We start from the raw sequence: 20,775 nt of genomic DNA on the forward strand, positions 1-20,775 counted from the left end.
TTGTTGGCTTACATCAGAGGAGAGAGAGGAGTCTAGCAGAGCTCTGATTTATTGGTGTGAAAAGCTCCTGCTGCTAAACAATAGGAAGCTGTCAGCTTTGAACACGCAGAGCAAAGCTTTGCCTCGTCTGTGCTCTGAGGACAATAACGATTGAGCCCCGATCTTTGCAGAAGTGGGAGGTTGTCGGGTTTGAACTCTGGCTGTGCCATCACGTTTGAAAGGATGGGATGCGTGTTTGCAAAAGTGGACATGCATTTTTGATTTTTCTCCACTGTTTGTGTGCAAGTAAGGTAAGTGTGGAAAGAATGAGCAACGCAAAGTCTAGTATAGGGAAGAAAATCTGCCTTCCTGCTCCCCCCCTACAAATTCAGACATACAACCAGACACTGGTTCAGACAGTAATTCATCAAGGCTGCCAAACACACAGTCAGCAGCTGGAAGGATGTTATAGAGACAGACTGATGAAAGTTATACCTTTAAATCAGCCTTCCACCTACAGCTTGTTGCCTCATTGTGTTTTCATCATTGTGTCATTTCATAGAAATAGTGTTGACAGTTTGAAGCCTCTGGGGAAGCAGAGGCGACATGTGGATCTGCTACAGATGACAGGAGGAGGAGAAATAAAAAACATACAGGCTTGTCAGCACACTTAGAATAAAACAAAGCCTGAGCCTGAAAGAAAACAGACACAGAAATCGATGTTGCATCATTGTTCTTGGGGAGCACGCTTTGGCCTTGATTGCTTGTGATATCAGCAATATAACCATTTCAACCCCTCGGGAAGATCTCTACACAGAAGGGTGGAAAGTAAAGATAATGGCGCTTAACTTTTGTGATTTCAGGAGGCACAGCATCCAGGCAGAAGGGCTTCCGCGGCTGTATCCGCTCTCTGCAGCTGAACGGCGTCACTCTGGACCTGGAGGAGAGGGCGAAGATAACACCAGGCGTTCAACCCGGCTGCCCGGGTCACTGCAGCAGCTACGGCTCGCTCTGCCAGAACCATGGCCGCTGTGTGGAGAGAGCTAATGGCTTCCACTGTGACTGTAACCTGTCAGCGTACACCGGAGTCTTCTGCCAAACAGGTACACACACAGTGTAGCGAGAGTCATACTTTAAAAATGTCTGGATGCTGTAAAGATGTCGTTTAGCTGAAGGAGCTCATTGTCACAGGCGCCAACAAATATCCTGAAATTATTTCACTTGCAACGTTGTCAAATACCTATAAAGAAGTACGTGGTAGAAATCCTTGAAGTTCTTAGTGTAGTGGCGTGGAAGAGAGCGAGTATGTCTCACAGATGATGCAAAAATACAAAAGAAGCAGTACTGTAGGGAGATCTGCCAACGATTGGTTGCTGAGTTACATGGTGTAAACTAGAAAACTGGCACATCTTGGAATTTTTTACAGAAGTTCTGTTAAAAAGTTCATCAACAGGGACGTTTTCAAAATAAATAAATAAATAAAAGTAACATCAACAAGTCAGACAACAGGAAGTGACAGGAAGCGTTTACATTCTGTTGACAAAATTCTCAAAAGCTGAAGCCATTAAAAGGTCGTGTTTTCTTCTGAACTGAGCAACATTAATGGTTCCACCTGTCTTGACGTCGCTATAGGAGACCTGTTATAAACACATGCTGCACAGAGCCACTTAATGTGTCTGACATCTTTCCTCGGCTTTACATTTAATTTCATAAGCTCTTATATCCTACAAGCCAAGGTTAAAGCTGTGGTTATGTGTCAGCTTGTGGTTGCTGCTGGAGGAGTCCTCGAGCCCGAGAATCAACTCTGTGTTTACATCCCTGTGAAGTCAGGTAGAACATACTGACATTCAAAGTTTTCTATTTTTGTAAAGTGAACTATAATAGGACGAATTATCATAATAATGAAACTCAAAATAAATGGATATGGTAATAAAAATAAATACGAATATTCAGAGTGGATGTTAAGGTTAAGGTATTCATCTATATTGTTTCACAGAATCGTTTTTCTGCAGTTGACACTCGTTAAAAAGTACTCAAAGTATTTTGGTTTGATGTAAATTCATTGCATTAATGATGCATCTTCACATTGAACTCTATGTCTGGGCACAAACATTTCACTGAGTTCAGCTGGTTAAGAGGACTCTCCACCCCTCTTTCATTCCCGCTGCTGGCACCTACTCTCTTCAGCCTGCTGATGTCCCACAAGTGTGTTTAATTGCTTTGATTCATTAGTTGAATAGAGAACAGATACAACTGTATTTAAAGTTGAAGCCAAACTTTAGGTGATTAGTATTTGTTTTTCTTCCTGCTCCAGTATTTTTTCAGAACATTCTTGTGGTGTTAAAAACTATTTAGGCTATGTGAAATTGTTAACTTAAAGAGTTTTTGAATAACCAGTAGCAACTGAATATTGAAACTGAGAGGCAACCTTAGATATGTGAATTGTACATTTTGTCATTTCTATCAGAGGAAAAACAACACAGGATCTATTTAATCCAATGATCTGCTCATGTACATGCAAATGTGTGCAAACGTCTTGAGCCATCCCTCACTTCTCGCTTGCAATGAGCCAGACATTTTTGTAGTTTTTTTTTAAGTGTTCATGATCAGAGGTTCTCCAGACTTTCTAAAAATCTTTCAAAGTTCTTCTTTGGACATTGGCTGCTTTTTAACTTTTTTTTAGTCCAGTCCTTATATATATAATTTTTTGTTTGTTTGTTTCTTTTGGTACTTCACACTAACCTACGAATCATACAGGCATAAATAAAAGGCAGCTAGCTCAAGAGCTTAATCAGTGCTGTGTCTAAACATAGCAGCTTAGCAGAGAACCTATTTTAAATTGTATCTTGTATAATTTGTTCCCACTTTTTTAGTTGAATCTATGAAAAATGTCAGCGATAACATGGCTAAAAAAAAGATAATAACAATAATAATAATAGAGGTAGGTAGGTGCTATAACCTTTCTGTGGCCGCTTTCTTCCAGAGGTGTCAGCCAGCTTCAAGTCAGGAACATCTGTCAGCTACACCTTCAAGGAGCCCTACGAGATGAGCAGGAACAGCAGCGCTCTGCCATCCTCCATCTACTCTGACATGACGCTCAGAGGAGAAAACGTCTCCCTGAGCTTCAGGACGAACCAGAGTCCAGCTCTGCTGCTCTACGTCAGCTCCTACTACAGAGAATACCTGGCTGTGCTCATCAATAAACATGGTGAGGAGAACACCTGTCTTACAGTAAGACAAAACTTTTAATTTTTCAAAAGTTTTTATACCTGATGACAAATTTAAGAGGGCTTCTGTTTGCATTTCTTCTTCTCCATGTTCAGTTTGGTCTCTCTCCTCTTCGTCCTTCATACTTGAGGTTGAATGTCTTCTGTTATTTATGAACCAACTGTTTCACCCTCTAAATATCTTTCTGTAATTCTTTCCTGTTAATGATCCATCTTTTCCTTCAGTATGGATTAGAGATGGACCGATCCGATATTACGTATCGGTATCGGTCCGATACTGACCTAAATTACTGGATCGGATATCGGAGAAAAATAAAAAATGTAATCCGATCCATTAAATATCACGAAAGCACCTCACAAAACTTGCAACACGCCGTAACTCACCTCAGAACGTTAGCACGTGGAGCAGTATGCATCACGTGATAGAGCGGCTGTGGCATGCGGGACCTGTCGGTGGTCTGGATAGCATGTGGAGCTTCGCTAGCAACCCGGCATTTCATCTCCGACAAAGTTATCCCCGAGAGAAGTAAAGCAAGTGTGTAAGTCCATCTCTGAATGTTTGTAAAGCATTCCTGCGTTTAAGCTTACCAAACGATATATGGAGCGACTGCCTCTTCTTGCTGCTACTTCAATCATGAAACTGCTTAATGATCAGCTGATCGGCTTTTCTGTCGCGAGTCCGTCTCTCTGGTTTGTTTTTGGCCCACTTTGCACCAGAAAGAGGAAACCAGCGGCTGAACAACAGCAGCACGTTTAAGCTTGATCAGCTGTTGTTAGAATGTATTTAATATTACTTTCTACTCGAGGATCTTTTTCTACGTAGCTGACGCTGGTAACTGTGCAGGGGCGGATCTAGCAAAGTTTAGCCAGGGGGGCCGATAGGGCATTAACAAGGAAAAGGGGGCACAAAGACATACTTTTCTTTCTTATTCTCATTTAAAATGTCTAGCTTTTAATAAATAATTATCCGAATCTTACACCCAAAGTTTTAATCTGATGTAAAATGAATAGAAGTCAATTACTGTATATAGTGACTATTAAGTCTAATATATATACCCTAGTAAGCTATAGTACTTTTTCCTTTGGGAAGGTACCATCTGTGCAGTCTGCAATTCTGTTGAAGAAAGATGTTGAATCTATTTAATATTTCTTGAAAAATAATTGATTTCTGTGCATTTTTTTTCACACTGCATCAAATTAAGGTTGATTACGTTGATTAAGCATCATGAGGTGGAGCGTGAGGGGTGGTTCCCTATTTTTAATTTATTTATTTTTGTTGTTGCTGGGAGTTGGAACCCTATTAGTTAGGTTGCTTAATATTTACGCTAAGTACTCTTTAAAATACCAGAATAGGGAGGATGGTGTAGGTTTAAGTTTATTAGATTGATCAGTATTGCTGAAATATGAAATATTTTTTTTTGCATACAGGTATAACAGAATAGCTTTAGTGTAGTTGTTGTTTTAAACTTGAGTATGAACTTATACAAAATGCAGCAAGATATTTAAAAAACAGTTTTGTTGATTAAAAAACACTATATCGGATTCATATCGGTATCGGCAGATATCCAAATTTATATATATATATATATATATATATATATATATAACGGAGTTGCAGCAAGGTGCGACAAATAAGGTGCCTAAGAAATACAGCAAGCTGTCCATACCTGAGGCCTTGGAAACTGCCAAGCAAAGACTCACAGCCTTGGCCAGCCGCTTGAGGAGGTACACCAGAGAGATAGAAGGCAGGAGAATAAACCAGCTGTTCTCCACAGAACCAGCAAAGGTGTACTCTCAGTGGCAAGGGAACAATAATAAGAGAACAGCACCACCAAGGCTGGAGACGGAGCAATACTGGAAGAGCATATGGGAGAAGGACGCAACCCATAACGGCAATGCTCAGTGGCTAGAGGATCTGAGGGCAGACCACAGCGACCTCCCTGAACAGGGTCCAGTAACCATCACAGTGGCAGATATCCAAGAAAGGGTCTCCAGTATGAAGAGTTGGACAGCACCAGGGCCCGACATGGTTCACGCCTACTGGCTGAAGAAGCTGACTGCAGTCCACGAGCGTCTGGCAGCACAAATGAACCAGCTGCTAGTTAACGAGAGACACCCGGAATGGCTAACTGAAGGCCGGACGGTCCTGATCCCCAAGGACCCCAAGGAGGGACCGGTCCCCTCCAACTACCAACCAATAACCTGCCTCAGTACTACATGGAAGCTCCTGTCAGGCATCATATCGGCTAAGATGAACAGGCACATGGGTCAATACATGAGCGGGACACAGAAAGGAATTGGCAAGAATACCAGAGGCGCAAAACACCAGCTACTGGTAGACAGAACAATCAGCCGAGACTGCAAGACCAGACTGACCAACCTGTGCACTGCCTGGATTGATTACAAGAAGGCCTATGACTCAATGCCCCACAGCTGGATACTGGAATGCCTAGAATTGTACAAGATCAATGGGACCCTAAGAGCCTTCATCAGGAACTCAATGGGGATGTGGCGTACAACACTAGAGGCCAACTCCAAGCCCATAGCACAAGTCACCATCAAGTGCGGGATCTACCAAGGAGATGCTCTGTCCCCACTGCTGTTCTGCATAGGCCTGAACCCCCTCAGTGAGATCATTAACAAGACTGGCTACGGATACCGACTACGGAACGGAGCAGTTGTCAGCCACCTCCTGTACATGGATGACATCAAGCTGTATGCCAAGAGTGAACGAGACATCGATTCACTGATCCACACTACCAGGCTATACAGTGTTGGGATTATTTCTGAACCTTAACAACAGCAATGACATTGGAATGTCGTTCGGACTGGAGAAGTGTAGTCGGATGGTATCAAAGAGAGGGAAGGTAGTCAGAACTGAGGGGATTGAACTACCAGAAGGCAACATTGCAGACATAGAGGACAGTTACAAGTACCTGGGGATCCCGCAGGCAAATGGGAACCATGAAGAGGCCGCTAGAAAGGCTGCAACCACCAAGTACCTGCAGAGGGTCAGGCAAGTCCTGAGGAGTCAGCTGAATGGTAAGAACAAGATCCGGGCCATCAACACGTACGCCCTGCCCGTGATCAGGTACCCTGCTGGGGTAATAGGCTGGCCAAAGGAGGAGATAGAAGCCACTGACATAAAGACAAGAAAGCTCCTTACCATGCATGGAGGGTTTCACCCCAAGTCCAGCACCCTGAGGCTGTACGCTAAGTGGAAGGAAGGGGGCCGGGGACTGGTGAGTGTCAGCACCACAGTCCAGGATGAGACAAGGAACATCCAAGAATACATTGGGAAGATGGCCCCAACTGACCGAGTGCTCAGTGAATACCTCAGGCAGCAGAAACCCAAGAAAGAGGAGGGAAACGAGGAACCATCATGGAAGGACAGAGCCCTGCACGGTATGTACCACCGGCAGATAGAGGAGGTGGCTGATATCCAGAAATCCTACCAGTGGCTGGACAAAGCTGGACTGAAAGACAGCACAGAGGCACTAATCATGGCAGCACAAGAACAAGCTCTGAGTACAAGATCCATAGAGGCTGGGGTCTATCACACCAGGCAAGACCCCAGGTGCAGGCTGTGTAAAGATGCCCCAGAGACAATCCAGCACATAACAGCAGGGTGCAAGATGCTAGCAGGCAAGGCATACATGGAACGCCATAACCAAGTGGCCGGCATAGTGTACAGGAACATCTGTGCCGAGTATAACCTGGAAGTCCCGAGGTCAAAATGGGAGATGCCCCCAAGGGTGGTGGAGAATGACCGAGCTAAGATCCTGTGGGACTTCCAGATACAGACGGACAAAATGGTGGTGGCTAACCAACCGGACATAGTGGTGGTAGACAAACAGAAGAAGACGGCCGTAGTGATCGATGTAGCGGTTCCGAATGACAGCAATATTAGGAAGAAGGAACACGAGAAGCTGGAGAAATACCAAGGGCTCAGAGAAGAGCTCGAGAGGATGTGGAGGGTGAAGGTAACGGTGGTCCCCGTGGTAATCGGAGCACTAGGTGCGGTGACTCCCAAGCTAGGCGAGTGGCTCCAGCAGATCCCGGGAATAACATCGGAGATCTCTGTCCAGAAGAGCGCAGTCCTGGGAACAGCTAAGATACTGCGCAGGACCCTCAAGCTCCCAGGCCTCTGGTAGAGGACCCGAGCTTGAAGGATAAACCGCCCGCAGGGGCGTGCTGGGTGTTTTTTTTATCAAAGTTCTCCTCACCTCTCAGTCTTTCCCCTTTCCCGTCATCTTTTCCACATATCAGGCTCTGCCCTCTCCTGCTTCTCTCAGTCTTCTCCTCCTCTTCTACTTAGCAGCTTCAGAAGATCTATAAGAATCTGTCAGATCTATCCTCTCTCTGGATCCCTGTCTACTCTACTACTGTCTACTCTCCTGCCTTTTAACACGTCCAGCTGTTTTGTCTTTGAAAAAGTGCTGCAGGAATAAGAGTTTGGATGATGAATGGCATTTTCAGCATCCAGCAATAAAATTGGCACTATGCTGCTTGGTTAGCTATAAATGTTTGTTTTTTTTCTGCTGTTAATGCCCTGTTGTCTGTCGGCTTTCTCTGAGTTATTAAGGCCTCATGCTGACCGGGGAGTTGACAGGTAAATGTGCTTAAACGTGTCCAGTGAAATCCTTAAGAGCTCTCTCTTGTTCTGCTTATTTCCTTTGCTGCACTTGAACATTCTTCAGCCAAAATGAGAGATATTCATTGTTAATCACTTAAGTCTTGCTTTCAAGAACTTATGCATAAACCACGTTATCAGAGATGGCAGCTACGGGAATGAGCTTTAATACATCAAGTAATTATTCCCTTTTGGTAAATACACCTAATTAAAAGATGAACACAGTGAATCATGATTATGAAGTGTTTCTTATGGGATTATTTATAATTGAAAAATATTATCCTGATAACATGGATGCGTTTGAAGGACAATGTATAATTTCATATCCTTGATTTTAATCTTAAAAGCCCCAAAGAAATAACGTTGCTTTATATTAATCCGCTCCTAATGCTCTGTATATTAGGAAAATTAATTAGATTTAGAGTTTTGTTATTGATAGGGAATTACCTCTTAATCCTCTTAAAATGGAAAGCTTTATTAACTCAGTGATGAATCCGAAAGATGCGAATCTAAGGTTATTTTTCTTAAGGATGTTTTTTTCGTAAAGGTTATAGAACACACGGATGTTTTCGTCAAGAGAAAGAAAGAAGTTTAACGTGGAAAAACTTTGTGTTTGTGTGATTAAGATAAGCTGGAGGTGAGATACAAGCTGGACAGCAGCAGAGACACCGAAGTGCTGAGGAGCAAAGTGAGGAGCCTCGCCAACGGACAGCTGCACACCGTCTCCATCAGGAGGCTGACAGACTCTGTGTCTGTACAGGTGAGGAAAAGAACACAAATACTGTATAATTACATTTATGGTTTTACTTAGGTTGTGTGCAATATACACTATACTATACATGCATACAGTATACGACAAGGTGATATGTGCTTCCTTAAATCTTCAAGAGACTACAAAAGCAGGGACTGCACGAGTGAGTAGAAAATAGGGAGGAGCATCTCACCTTACACACAAAATAACAACACTGTTCAATTTTAACAGCTTTGAAGTGACAGAAGAGTGTAATTTCTGCCATTTCAACTGACTTCCACTTTAAAATAAAAGGTTACAATGTTTTTTTCACCACCAGATGGGGACAAAAAGCACTATGCTCTGATCAATCAAATTATTTTAAAGAATGATTGAATGTTTTGCAGTTCCTGCTTGAGCATTTATTCCCAGATATGCCACTGTGCTCTCACTGTTTTAAAACAAACTCCATTAGCCCAGTGTGAATAGGTCCTATTACAACTTACCCGTCAGTATCGGGCAACCCTGACTTATTTTTGCTTTTATTAACCTGAGTCTATTAACCCCGACACTTATACACTAAAGAGCATTGGATGTTGTTTCGTTTATGGTCCATAGACTTCCACAGAAAAGTTAATGTGCTCCCTTTTCCAGCCCCTGTAATTAAGTCATTTCCGTTCAGTTTCAAGATAAAGACCCCAAAATAAAAAAATATAAATACGTAAATGTCATCTTCTGTATTTAATATTTTCTATCTGTATGTTATTGTTCAAACATGCCACGCACACAGATTCTATTTGTCACAGATACGATAACGTCACAGCTGTGCATAGGCTCCTTCTTTACTTCCTTCACCATCAGTCATAACATGGAAAATAATCCTGAAACCACTGACATAAAATGTATAGCACAGGTGTTTCCCACAAACATGTGGCAGATTTGGCAGTTTAAAAATGATTTGTCTGAAACGAGTTGCCATTTGTTAAAAAGTTTTTTACTTTTTAACCGAAATTATTTTCCATTTGATCCAGTCGCATCATGTCGCTTCAGGAAGGCTCAATAATCCCTGTGTTAATTTAGTTCGAGGAAGCTCCAGTTATTACTGCAGAGCTATGGAAGGATAGCAGGGATAAACTACACATTAAAACAGCTCTGGGTGAAATATGGATCAACTTCAAAATATCTAAATCTCATGAACAGCGTTAACATCTTGTTAACAACAGCCTCAGATGATATATGAGGTAAACTTAATCTCACTGGGAGCCAGCAGCCTGGACGTCTCTATAATTATCAACACCCTGAGATGAAATATAAGGTGACCTCGTCTTGATGCAGTTTGTCAAGACTCCAGTGAAATATGAGTTGCATCTCATCTTACCGGTTTCCATCACCTTGAGTCATTATATTGTTACAACATGCTTCGGGAACATCAGGTGACCTTCATCGATTGTCACCCAGCTGCATCTTGATGGCCAGCAGCATAGACTCTCTAAAGTGGTCTCACAATTGGACACCGTCATATCCTCTCCCCCTGAGCGAATGAAAAATGAAAAACTAAATCACCCTGGGCTGCTAATACATCATGCCCTCTCTTTCTGCACTCTTATCAGATGGCCCAGTGTTTCGTTTCCTTTAGGTTTACTGACACACTCCATTAGATCCTTAAAATAGTACATCAAAGTTTGTCAGAGACAGCAAGATAAAGTTCTGGACTTGGGTGCCGTGTGTAAACACAAGGGACCTAACTGCAAAAGGTACTTCCTGTTCAATAGAACCAATCTAGGTTATAATATGTGGAAACCTACTGTAATTTCAGTGATATCATATCAGCTTAGGGCTATAAAAATGTATCTAGAGCTTATTTCATATCAGTAGAACTGCAAACTGCAAACCCAATTGGGGGACCTTTCTTAACCAGTAATTGTTTTATCAGCCTCTCCCTGCATAAGTATCCAAAGCAGGTAGTTAAAGTGGACAAACTCTGACTTCCTGCTTGTCTTTGAGTTTTCATTATTTAATTCTAAGCATGTTTAATAGCAACTTCAGCCATTTTTTTCACTTGCCTCCACAATTTAATGTAAGCAATTATTGCAAGCAATTTTCAGGTTGGGTTGGAGAGATGGTGTTTGAGTCAGTGTAAAGTTTATTTGTGTCTATTTTTCACTAAAGTTCGACTACAGGGACGTAGTATGTTTCTTTATTCTGTGTGAATGTCTATCTACTGAATTAAAAATGTGGTTTGAGGGAACTGCACATCTGTTGTATTTTAGACCTTGTAAATTATCCTCATATCAAGGTTAAATGCAGTTCTTATTTTTCTAGTTAATCTTTTAATGGCAATTTTGGATTCCTAGTACACTCACTTTCATTCACACCAACTTGTTTTTTTTATACAATGTGTGTAATGGATTGGCAAAAACTTCTATGTACACTTTAACATAAGTACCCAATTACAGTTTCACCTACAGCTCATCATATTTTCACACACCTTTAAAAAACACAAATCCCTTGGAGGGTTGCATTAGGAAGGGCATTGAGTGTAAAAGTAAATAAATAAATAATATCCTGCTGTGGTGACCTCTTACAGATAAGAGAGCAGCAGAAAGAAGCAAGCAGAATGGTGTAAATGCATAAGATATGTGATTCATTGCAATAAATCACCCCTCTTCTTTAGCCTTGTATATGCCCTAAGTTCAATATAAAAATGTGAAAGGTCAGAGCTAGTATTTTATTTGTTTTTGGTCTGTTCAGCGCTCTATTTTCAGTCGCTTATCCACGTCTGCATCTGGGTCGTCTGCAGTTTAAGCAAAGATGCCCTGTCGTCCCATTCTCTGGGGGAACATCTGGGTAGGTGTCTTGGGTCTGTCCTCGAGCCTCCTCCCAGTAAGAAATCCCTGGTCCACCTCAGCTGGCTCCTTTGTCGATGTGCAGGAGTAGCAGCTCTAATCTAAGCCCTTTCTCAATAACTGAGCTCTTTAGCTCATTCTAAGGAAGAACCTTGTCACCCATGAGAAAAAGCTCATTTCCACCACTTGTATCCATGACCTCATTCTTTTGGTGACAACTTGTGGCCGTGGTCTGGGTAGCAACGTAGATCAACCGGTAAATCTTACAGATTTGCTTCACGTTCACCTCTCCTCACCATAATAACAGCCATCTGTTAATCCTCCCCTCACTCATGAAGCTGTTCTGGGCCTGAACCAAAGATCATTATGAATGCTTTTTCCATTTCTCCTAATAGGTCTTGTAAATACACCATTCTGCAGCTTTACGATAAAGAAGTGTAGCTATGACCTCAAGTAAATGTTACTTCAAACAGTAGATGTCTTGTTGAAGTAATCAGCATTTATAATGACTTACAAAAGTTTTTCTTTTTTTTCCCCCTTTGATGGAAACTTCAGTTATGATTTTGACTAGGTTTTCTTCTTCACGGCCACATGGTGAGATACTCTCTGTGGAGCTGCTCTAATTAAAATAATCTCCAGTGGTGAATTTCATTCTGGATGACTGAATGTTTTTAACTGCAAGTTTGGACTCTGTTGCTCATTCCTCCCTTTGAGCTGTTGAGATAAAGGGAAAGCTGAACATTAAAAAAAAAAAAAATCAAATTTAAAAAGGATGGAGTGCCAGATTCACGTCACCGCTGACTGAAAAGTAATGACTGGCACGAAAGTAATACTCACTGCATCTAATAACTAGAATAGCTCACAGAACAATGTAATACTTTGCTCGTTTTTATGCCTAGGGCATTTTAAAATTTTAATTTGATCTTATTCCACTTCCAGCTGTTCATGTCCTAGTTGATGCACTTTCAACTTTCAGTTTTCATTTTTCTTAATTGTTCTAATATTTCAAAAACTTTCCTTTTGTTTTTTTAATCATTAATTTGTATTCAGATCTTTTAATTTTCTGTGCTTTTATTTGTCTTAAATTATCCTGTATTGGATTCTACTTTAAAAATTAAAGGTTGAACAAAAGCCAATTTATTTATTTCTTTTTTTCAGATTGACCAAAATGCCAGAGAAGACTTCAACCTGACATCTGACGGGGAATTTAATGCAATCAAGTCGCTGGTGTTGGGCAGAGTGCACGGTGAGTGAGGACACAGTAAAAGAAGACAGAATGTATTTTTAGTTAGGGAGCACTCAGACTCACATTTATTTGATAACAGCTCTGAGAAGTTTGGTGCCTGACTCTCAGCGTGAGCTTTCTTAGACAAACTGACTGTAATACATGGAGCCAGAGCTGTTAGCTGGACAAAGGGATATTTTCATCTTAGTACTGAGTGCTCAGAAATGTTGAGTCAAGAAGTAAACAAAAGATATTTTAAGTAGTTTCTGGGTTTTGGGGATGCACTCTACAATCTTGGACCGCAGCAACAACTTTTTTCTGATATTCGGACGGAGTTGCCGATTACTGTAGAGCAGGGGTGTCAAACTCATTTTACACCACAGGCCACATATAGCCCACTTTGATCTTAAGCAGGCCAGTGAAGCTCCCCTTTCTTTTTCTTTTTTTTTGTCTCGTTTGGATCTTTAGCCATCAGAATTGTTGTCTTAAGGCCAAGAAAGATGCCAAGCGGCATCATGGCCTTGCCATATTGGTCCATTTGATTGACCTTTATTATAATTATGTATTTATTTTATTTTCGGTTGCAAACGGGACAGACATGACTGGGAGATAGGACAGGGAGAAAGAATGAAAGAAAGACAGGGAGAGAAAGAAAAACAGAGGGGAGAAGAGACTGTGAGAAAGGGAGAAGAAAGAAAGAAAAACAAACAAAACACCTGGATCACCTGTACGGAGAAAAAAACAACAACATAATAAATACAGCACCATCACAATAAACTAGCTAGCAGTAGATAACAGTAGATACTAAATATTAAACGCTATTGTGCAGCACGCAAGATAGACAGCGCACAATGTGCTTGGAGGCAGCAGCCAAGAAAGGTGTAGTCTGCGTCTGAAGTGTGCATGATAAAGAAAACGCTGCTGTGACAAAGAAAGAAACTTGTTAGCATGACTCTTTGGACTTAAATTGAAAAAGAAAAGTATAAAATGGCAGAAAATGTTCTGGTAACTCATTGCTCGGATTGTCCAGGTTTTTTTTGTTTGTGTTTGTTTGTTTGTTTGTTTGCTTGCTTGCTTGCTTGCTTGCTTGCTGGGGGGGAATCTGTTTACCTGCTTTTTAATCATTTGCTATTTTAGCTGTTTGGTGGTCGCTCAAATCATTTTGTGAATGTTGTGGAAGTTTTTCCATTTAAATAAAGCCTGCAGACGAGCGGTAGCTAACATTCTTTAATCCAAACACACAAAGAACAGAAAACCAAGCTTGTGGAGAGCCTACATGACTGCGGGGCAGACGGTCAGCAGAGTCTCTGAGCCTAGCATGGCTCTCAGTTAAATACCTTCTCCAGGAACAAAAGGCAGTACACAGCTGTTTCACACCTTAAGGTTCACACTCCCTTGCTACCTCCCAGAGTCCTCGAAGAGACAAAAGATTCTTCCTGTGGAGCTGTCTGCTTCCCCCAACTTCCTTACTACACCCCCACCATTTGTCTTAATGTATGAGTGTGAGACTTGTTAAAATCCAGTGTCACCAAGGCATTATACAATAAAATAATGTGATTAATACATAAATAAAAGAAATTCCTATACATGAGCTTTTAGCTGAGATTCTGATGTTTCTGTGGATCCCACACATGTCTATATTTAAATAACAGATCTGGCAGTACATCCCATTAAACCAGATGTTCTCCCTCTTGTCCCCCAATACCGTGAGCATTGGGTTTCAACAAGTTAATTGTTTATTGCTTAATTACTTTGTGTAGTATGAAAAAGGGAGTTTTTTATCACTGGGAAAAACTGAAAAAATTTAAAACTGAAAATACAGTTAAACGTCCAAAATTTCTTTTTTGTTGTGTTTCTAGAATTAGAATTATACAAGAATTATAAATGGCTTCAAGCACCCATTCAGGCCTGTGACACTCATTTAGACACTCAGATACTCAATATCATTGAAATGCAGCCAGATGCTTCTTATTTTAAGTTTCCGCTCATTTCTTCACTTTTCCCAACATGCTCGTGTTTAAATCCGACCTGTACACTGGCTGTCTTTGGAACGTCTGCCCCCCTTCCTTTCCCCCCATGCTATGGTTCCAGTCTATCTTTGCGTGTTAGTGGCTGCATGGTGTGCCCATCAAAATAAAGCCCCACCCCTGCCTGTGTGGATTCTCAGCCAGGTTGAGGATTCGGCTCCCACATACTGACGAGCCATTAATAATCGAAAAATATGAAATACGTTTGACACCCCACCTGTAGAACCCTTAAAGTTCATTTTTAACAGGAAGAAAGAAACTTATCTGCAAATATACTGCTGTATATACAAAAAAACAAGCTTGGCACAATACATTTCAAGTTTCAAAGTTGTATTATACACAGTACATGTTTCCCTGCAAGAGACGTTTGCCTGTGCAATGAAAATCTTTCTTTGCTGTTCACAACAGTAAAGGCAAGTTTATCGTGCCATCACCATGTACTCAACTCAGCTGCTCAACCCATAAATGCATTTTCCTTAAAACTGTGCTATCATCTAAGAGGAACAGTCTTTCCAGATGTATAGAGCAGAAACAAAGAAATAATTGCAAGTTTTTGCTTTTAGCTTCCTGTGATTAGGACTGGATTTAATCGAGCTGGATTGATCTGAACTGTATCATAAATGGAACCGGCACATTTCTGCCTTAATTTAAGATTTAAGTTCCTAGTGTTGATAAATCCATCCATCCATCCATCCGTTTTCTGCTGTGTATCTGGGGCTATGTTGCCGGGGCATCAGCATTTTTTTTGCAAATTTCTTTACACAAACTCACATTTTCAAACAGATGCAACATCTTCCTCTGTGTGTCTTTATGTCTCTTACATATACGCATCACGCGACACAAGCGATGCAGTGAGCATAAAAATGACCTACGTAAGTGTTCCCAGGCTGAGAGAAGTTATCCCTCTGGCATGTCCTCCTTCCTGTAGGACATAAGCGGAACACCTCACCCCCAAGAGGACTCCTAATCAAATGTCTGAACCACCACAGCTGGCCTCTTTCAATGTGGAGGAGTAGCAGCTCTACTCTGAGTCCCTCCCAAATGAGCCAGCTGTTTTTTCTAGATAAACTAAAAAAAGAAAAATAATAGTTATTATTATATACTATAATAATTATATCATCTCTATCTAGTGCAGATCTTGTGTACCTTTGGACTGCTCCAGCACTGCTCATCCCTGGAGGTCTCATTCTGACTACTTGAATGTGCTTCTTCCACATAAGTTTTAAACTTTTAAATGGGAATCAACTATTTCTGTAGTGTGTTGCTTTTTCCACTTCCACTCCAGTCATGGGCAGAGACTTGAAACAGTGTTGGTGTGATTACAGTTTTTACAATTTTTAAAAAGCCAGTAATTTTTTCCCTCGGTGCCTCCATGAAAGATGGACTAAGATATGAACTGTGAATAAGAGTCTGGGAGACCACAGGCTGCAGTCACAGCTCTTTCATAAAAAGAACAACTAACAGTGGAACAAAAATAGAAAAATACACATTTTCCTTCCATGTATCAGAGATTTCCATAAGTACTCTTAAGATATGTCATGAAAGAAAAGGAATTTTAAAAATATAAATAAACTGGTTTTCAAAGGAACCACTTTAGTAGGATGTAAGTAGTGAGTGTGAACTTCATTTCTTCATTTATCTAGCTAATGTTGGTGTATAGGAAAATCTCGGTCAATTACAGCAACTACATTTAAGAACAAGAGGTAAAGCACCACTACTGTATATTGCAATAGACCTTAGTACAGCACACCAAGTTTTCAAACTGTCATGTCAGAATGTTACCCTGCAGTCGAACTAGAGGAGGCAGAAAGTCAGATCAGGAAAACATCAGGAAAGTAGATTCTCTGTCACTCGCCTTCAACCCTGTCATCCATCAGCCTAACTAATGGACCTGGAAGTAGAGGGGGGGGGGGGTGTATCAGCTGAGAGGAGCTTACAGGCTGCGGCAGTGTCTCCTGCTGCTCTCATCAACATGCAGATGTATGCTGGTAAAAACCACAGTCACCTCTCAGTCATCTGAACAGATAGTGGTGCAGCTGCTTCCAGCATTAATGTGGGCTTCCACAGCTGCTGTTTACACTGCTGTGAAGGAGCAGAGGTGAATGATGGAGGGATCTAAGTCAATAAAATCAAGAGATAATGCTGGAGAGTCTCTCATAATGTGATGGTTGCAGACTGAAAGCAGAATAACTGACTGCTATAACAGAGGTGACTGGGTGTATGCTGATGATCATATGATTGTATATGAAAGATGGACATGCCACCCATTGATTTGTCGCAATCAGTTTTGGTGCTTTAACTTCAGATTCACAGCATCATAAACTGCAGTTTGTGTACATCGTACACAACAAAAAAAAGCAGGCTTTTAATACTGATGATCAGGTCCACAATAAATATCCAATCAAACAGGGCAAGATGGAAGGGATAGCAAACCATTAAGCCATAATGATTAGACAGGACTTTAACAGAGAAAGTTACACTAAGCAGAATGGCACAATAAATACAACGACAAAGATAGTCAGTTTCCTGTGATTAATTCTAAGGATTTGATACAGGAGGGTAACGAGCAACAGGTGAAGACAGTCAAGACAGCGAGTCAGAGGAGATAGTGAAACACAAAACAAGATGCAAGAAAATTATCCAAATAAGACAGGAAATGACAAAAGAATACAAATTAACACCGACAAGGAAACTCACTAGAAACTTGATACAAAAGGGAACACAAGAAGAAGACACTAATACAAAAATCTAAACCATAAAAACCTGAATAACGGAAAGTAAGAATTCCGACCTAAAAACATGATCAATCCAATGGATCATGTCACACTATCCCCATCTTTGTCAGAGCCACAACAGACTGGGAGAGGTTGAACTTGCAAATAGGCCATAGCTAAGCTAACCACATTGCAAAGCATATTATTCATCAGATACTTGCATTAAAAATGCTCTAAAAGGTTTTTGTTTTGTTTTTTAAAAGTCCAGTTTTGTGACCCTAATTAGTGGAAGTGATGCAGGAGGCAACCACTTATCCACCTGTCAAAAGTGCAACAAAAAGATCCATCCTATGGTTTGACTAAGGGAGCAACTAGCTGTAACAACCAAAATTGTTGTTGTAGACATGCCTTTTAAATAGATGTTAATGTAAATATGAGCATTTTTACAAGGCGGTCACTATAACATGAATGGAACTTTATGTTGAGCCCTGGAAATTGGGACTTTCAGGATTGAGCAGCAATTTGTGTCTTGCTGGTGCCATCACCCAAGTGAGCATACAATTCACCAACAGATAATCAGTAATGCAATCAACAAAACTGATTCGCTTAACAGAGTTCAAGTTAACATATTGCTAAAATGAACCAGGGAGAAAAGTGCAATCTGCCCTTCTGTCTGCATGCTGCCAGTATATAAATAGAAGATTTCTGTACCTTTTAAAATGGTGTGTGGATGATAATCAGATGATCGTAGCAACACACTAGCAACCTGTCCAGGTTGTACACCGCCTGTCACCTCGTGATTGCCCAGACTGGAAAAGCCAAGCCTGGACGTATAATCAGATCACATTGCATCTGCACTTCTGCATGCTGAAATTATTCAGCGTGTGGCAGTTTCCATAGACACAGATTTAACTAATAAATGTGTCCCTGTTAACCCTCAGAAAACTGGCTTCGCTATTACTAATGAACAATGGTATATGCATTCATAATATTTAATTGGAAGATTATACAGCAAATAATGTACTTCATTATAAAATCTGCATCCTGAATGTTACTTTTTCTTTATAAATATAATTATTACTAATGGCCCACTCAGCTACTGTAGTTTTTGCATGAATGTTGGTGTTCGTTTTGATATATGCAGTGTTTTGTTGTACATAATGTTTTGTTTGCCTTCGATAAGTTGTATTGTTTCTTCCTTATTTCCTTCTCTTCATTTTTATTGTGTCTCAGTTTCTTCCGGTTTTTCTTCTTTTGTTTTACATCTGAACTCTTTACCCCTCCCTTTTTTCTCCTCTTGTGTCTTGTCAGTAATTTATTATGTTTATGTTTTATTTACATCCTGTTTCTCCCATGCAAGTCATTAGTCTGTTTTCATACCCATCTACAAACCTCTGTTCAGTCACTGTGTATATTGACAGTGTTTCTTCCTTCACAAATAGGGGGTTATTTACTTACTTTTTTTAACTTTATCCATTTTGTTATTTGCTCTTTGAGGCCAACTCCTGTGCCCTGCCTTTGGATCCTCACTGCTCACTACACATTTTCTATCTTGCTCATTTTCTCTCTCCAGAGTCTGATGACCTGGATGCAGACCTATCCAGGTTGGCTTCCCTCGGTTTTACAGGCTGCCTGTCAGTTGTCCACTTTAACACCATCAGCCCTCTGAAAGAAGCTCTGCTCCGCCCCAACTCCAGCCCCGTCATCATCACTGGACCTTTAGCTCAGTCCAACTGCGGCTCCGCAGCTTCTGCCAATTCCTATTCAGCTGAGAACACACACCACTTGTCAGGTGAGAAAAGGAGGAGACATCTGACTTGTTATTATGTTATAATCTTTGAAAATATAAATATGTAACATTTATTAAAAGTTTTGGCTGAACATCTACATGTACAAATATAAAGCCTTTAAATGAAAACTTACCATCTTTTTTGCTTATACTAGCACTTCAACTCCACAGGAGCTACGTCAACAATGCATTTCATCATCATAATATCAAAATATTTATTTCTCAGGACAAACGTTGAAGGCCAGTGTAATTGATTGCACTACAACAGTACACAGGCAAATTTATTACAAAAACTATGATGCCACGTAATGCAAAAAACAATCTGGCCAATGGGGTTTGGAGTTGATTCTGTGATTAGGGTGGCATATATTTCCTGCTGTCTTTCATTTTTGCACTGAAACTGAATGAAAGCTGCAGCTCAGAAACGGCTTGTTAATTACGTGAAGTATGCTCCTTGTTTTGGGAGTCTAACGACAGTATGACTGATGATTTAATGAGTTTGAGACACAGGAGATTTGTTTGGGATTTCCATCCTTTGGGTTCTTTCTAATCCAGTTTGCAATGCTTTACAGCAGTCACTTGTAGAGCTCAAGTAATCTTCCCTGATCTGATGGGTTGGGCTTTTTTTTTTCTTTTTGAGTCTCTGCTTTTCATTTTCTGACTCTGATTTGATCTCATTTCTTTCTTTATTCTAATTTTGCCTCTTGTTGTGCTTCTTTCTTCTGGTGTGAATGATTTTGGCTGTTCTTCCTTGTTTTTATTCTTGGAGTCCTTTGGTTTTTCACATTCTTGTCCTTAGCTTTCTCCACCTTTTTCTTTCCCTCTCTCTCTCCTGTAGACCAGTCTGGTTCAGTGGGTTCAGGTGTACCCTTAGTCAATTCCATCAGGATTGACTCGGCCCTAATTGGAGGTACTAAACTGCTTTACCTTTGTATCTTCTTCACTGGACTTTACTTATAGCCATTTTCTACCCGTGCAGTGCTGGTGTGCAGGCAGTTACACCTCGTTACCTACATTTCAAGAGATTTGTGCAACATTTTCAGCAGAGGTTTGGTTATTTTTGTGTGAGGAGAATGACAGCAAACAGAAATTGGCCTGCATCTGTGATTTGTTGGCGATTTTTTTTAAGCAACAACAAAATTGCTTGGCTTAAAGATAGAACTCCTGACATCGGTGTCCGTGTTATTTGTGGTGGAAAATTGGACACCAGCACTGCTTCAGTGGAAAATAGTTGTTTTATCATGTCAATCGTATTGCCCTTGACTAAAAATAATGAAATTTCATGTGCTTTTCTGGTACCTTTTTATTTAAAAAAGTGATGAGTTCAAGCGAATCAGGTTGTGGAGAGAGGTTGAACTCCAAGAAAGAGTAAAGTGGTCTACCAGGCAGGAGTCCATTTAAAACTCATTTAAAACTTTGCTGCTCTGCCAGCACGGATTGATTCAAAGTGAAGACTGAAAAGGTTCAATCTATAATTGTGCAGATAGAAAAGGTGAGACTCAGAGAAAAGTCATTTAAAACTGTCCATTAAACCATCCAGTACACAAAGGGCAGCCCATCTAATTAAACCAATGTAGGGATGATTTGCTGATGGGAAAACTTTTT

The 20,775-nt window shown here is 40.7% G+C and overlaps 1 protein-coding gene across 9 annotated transcripts in view; it reads left to right on the forward strand.

The window, feature by feature from the left end:
* Positions 1–20,775, forward strand: part of LOC309693456 (contactin-associated protein-like 4) — a 162,462-nt gene that overhangs the window by 138,644 nt on the left and 3,043 nt on the right. For 8 of the 9 annotated variants that reach the window (XM_082512663.1, XM_082512659.1, XM_082512658.1 and 5 more), the window contains 6 exons: positions 843–1,082; positions 2,963–3,187; positions 8,466–8,599; positions 12,574–12,661; positions 18,955–19,173; positions 20,009–20,080. In XM_082512663.1, coding sequence (XP_082368789.1) covers positions 843–1,082; positions 2,963–3,187; positions 8,466–8,599; positions 12,574–12,661; positions 18,955–19,173; positions 20,009–20,080 — 978 coding nt within the window. The remainder of the gene's footprint in view (positions 1–842; positions 1,083–2,962; positions 3,188–8,465; positions 8,600–12,573; positions 12,662–18,954; positions 19,174–20,008; positions 20,081–20,775) is intronic. The other variant, XM_082512660.1, reaches the window with a different exon arrangement.

Source organism: Aulonocara stuartgranti (assembly GCF_965226115.1).
Source record: "Aulonocara stuartgranti genome assembly, chromosome: 18".
NCBI lineage: Eukaryota > Metazoa > Chordata > Actinopteri > Cichliformes > Cichlidae > Aulonocara > Aulonocara stuartgranti.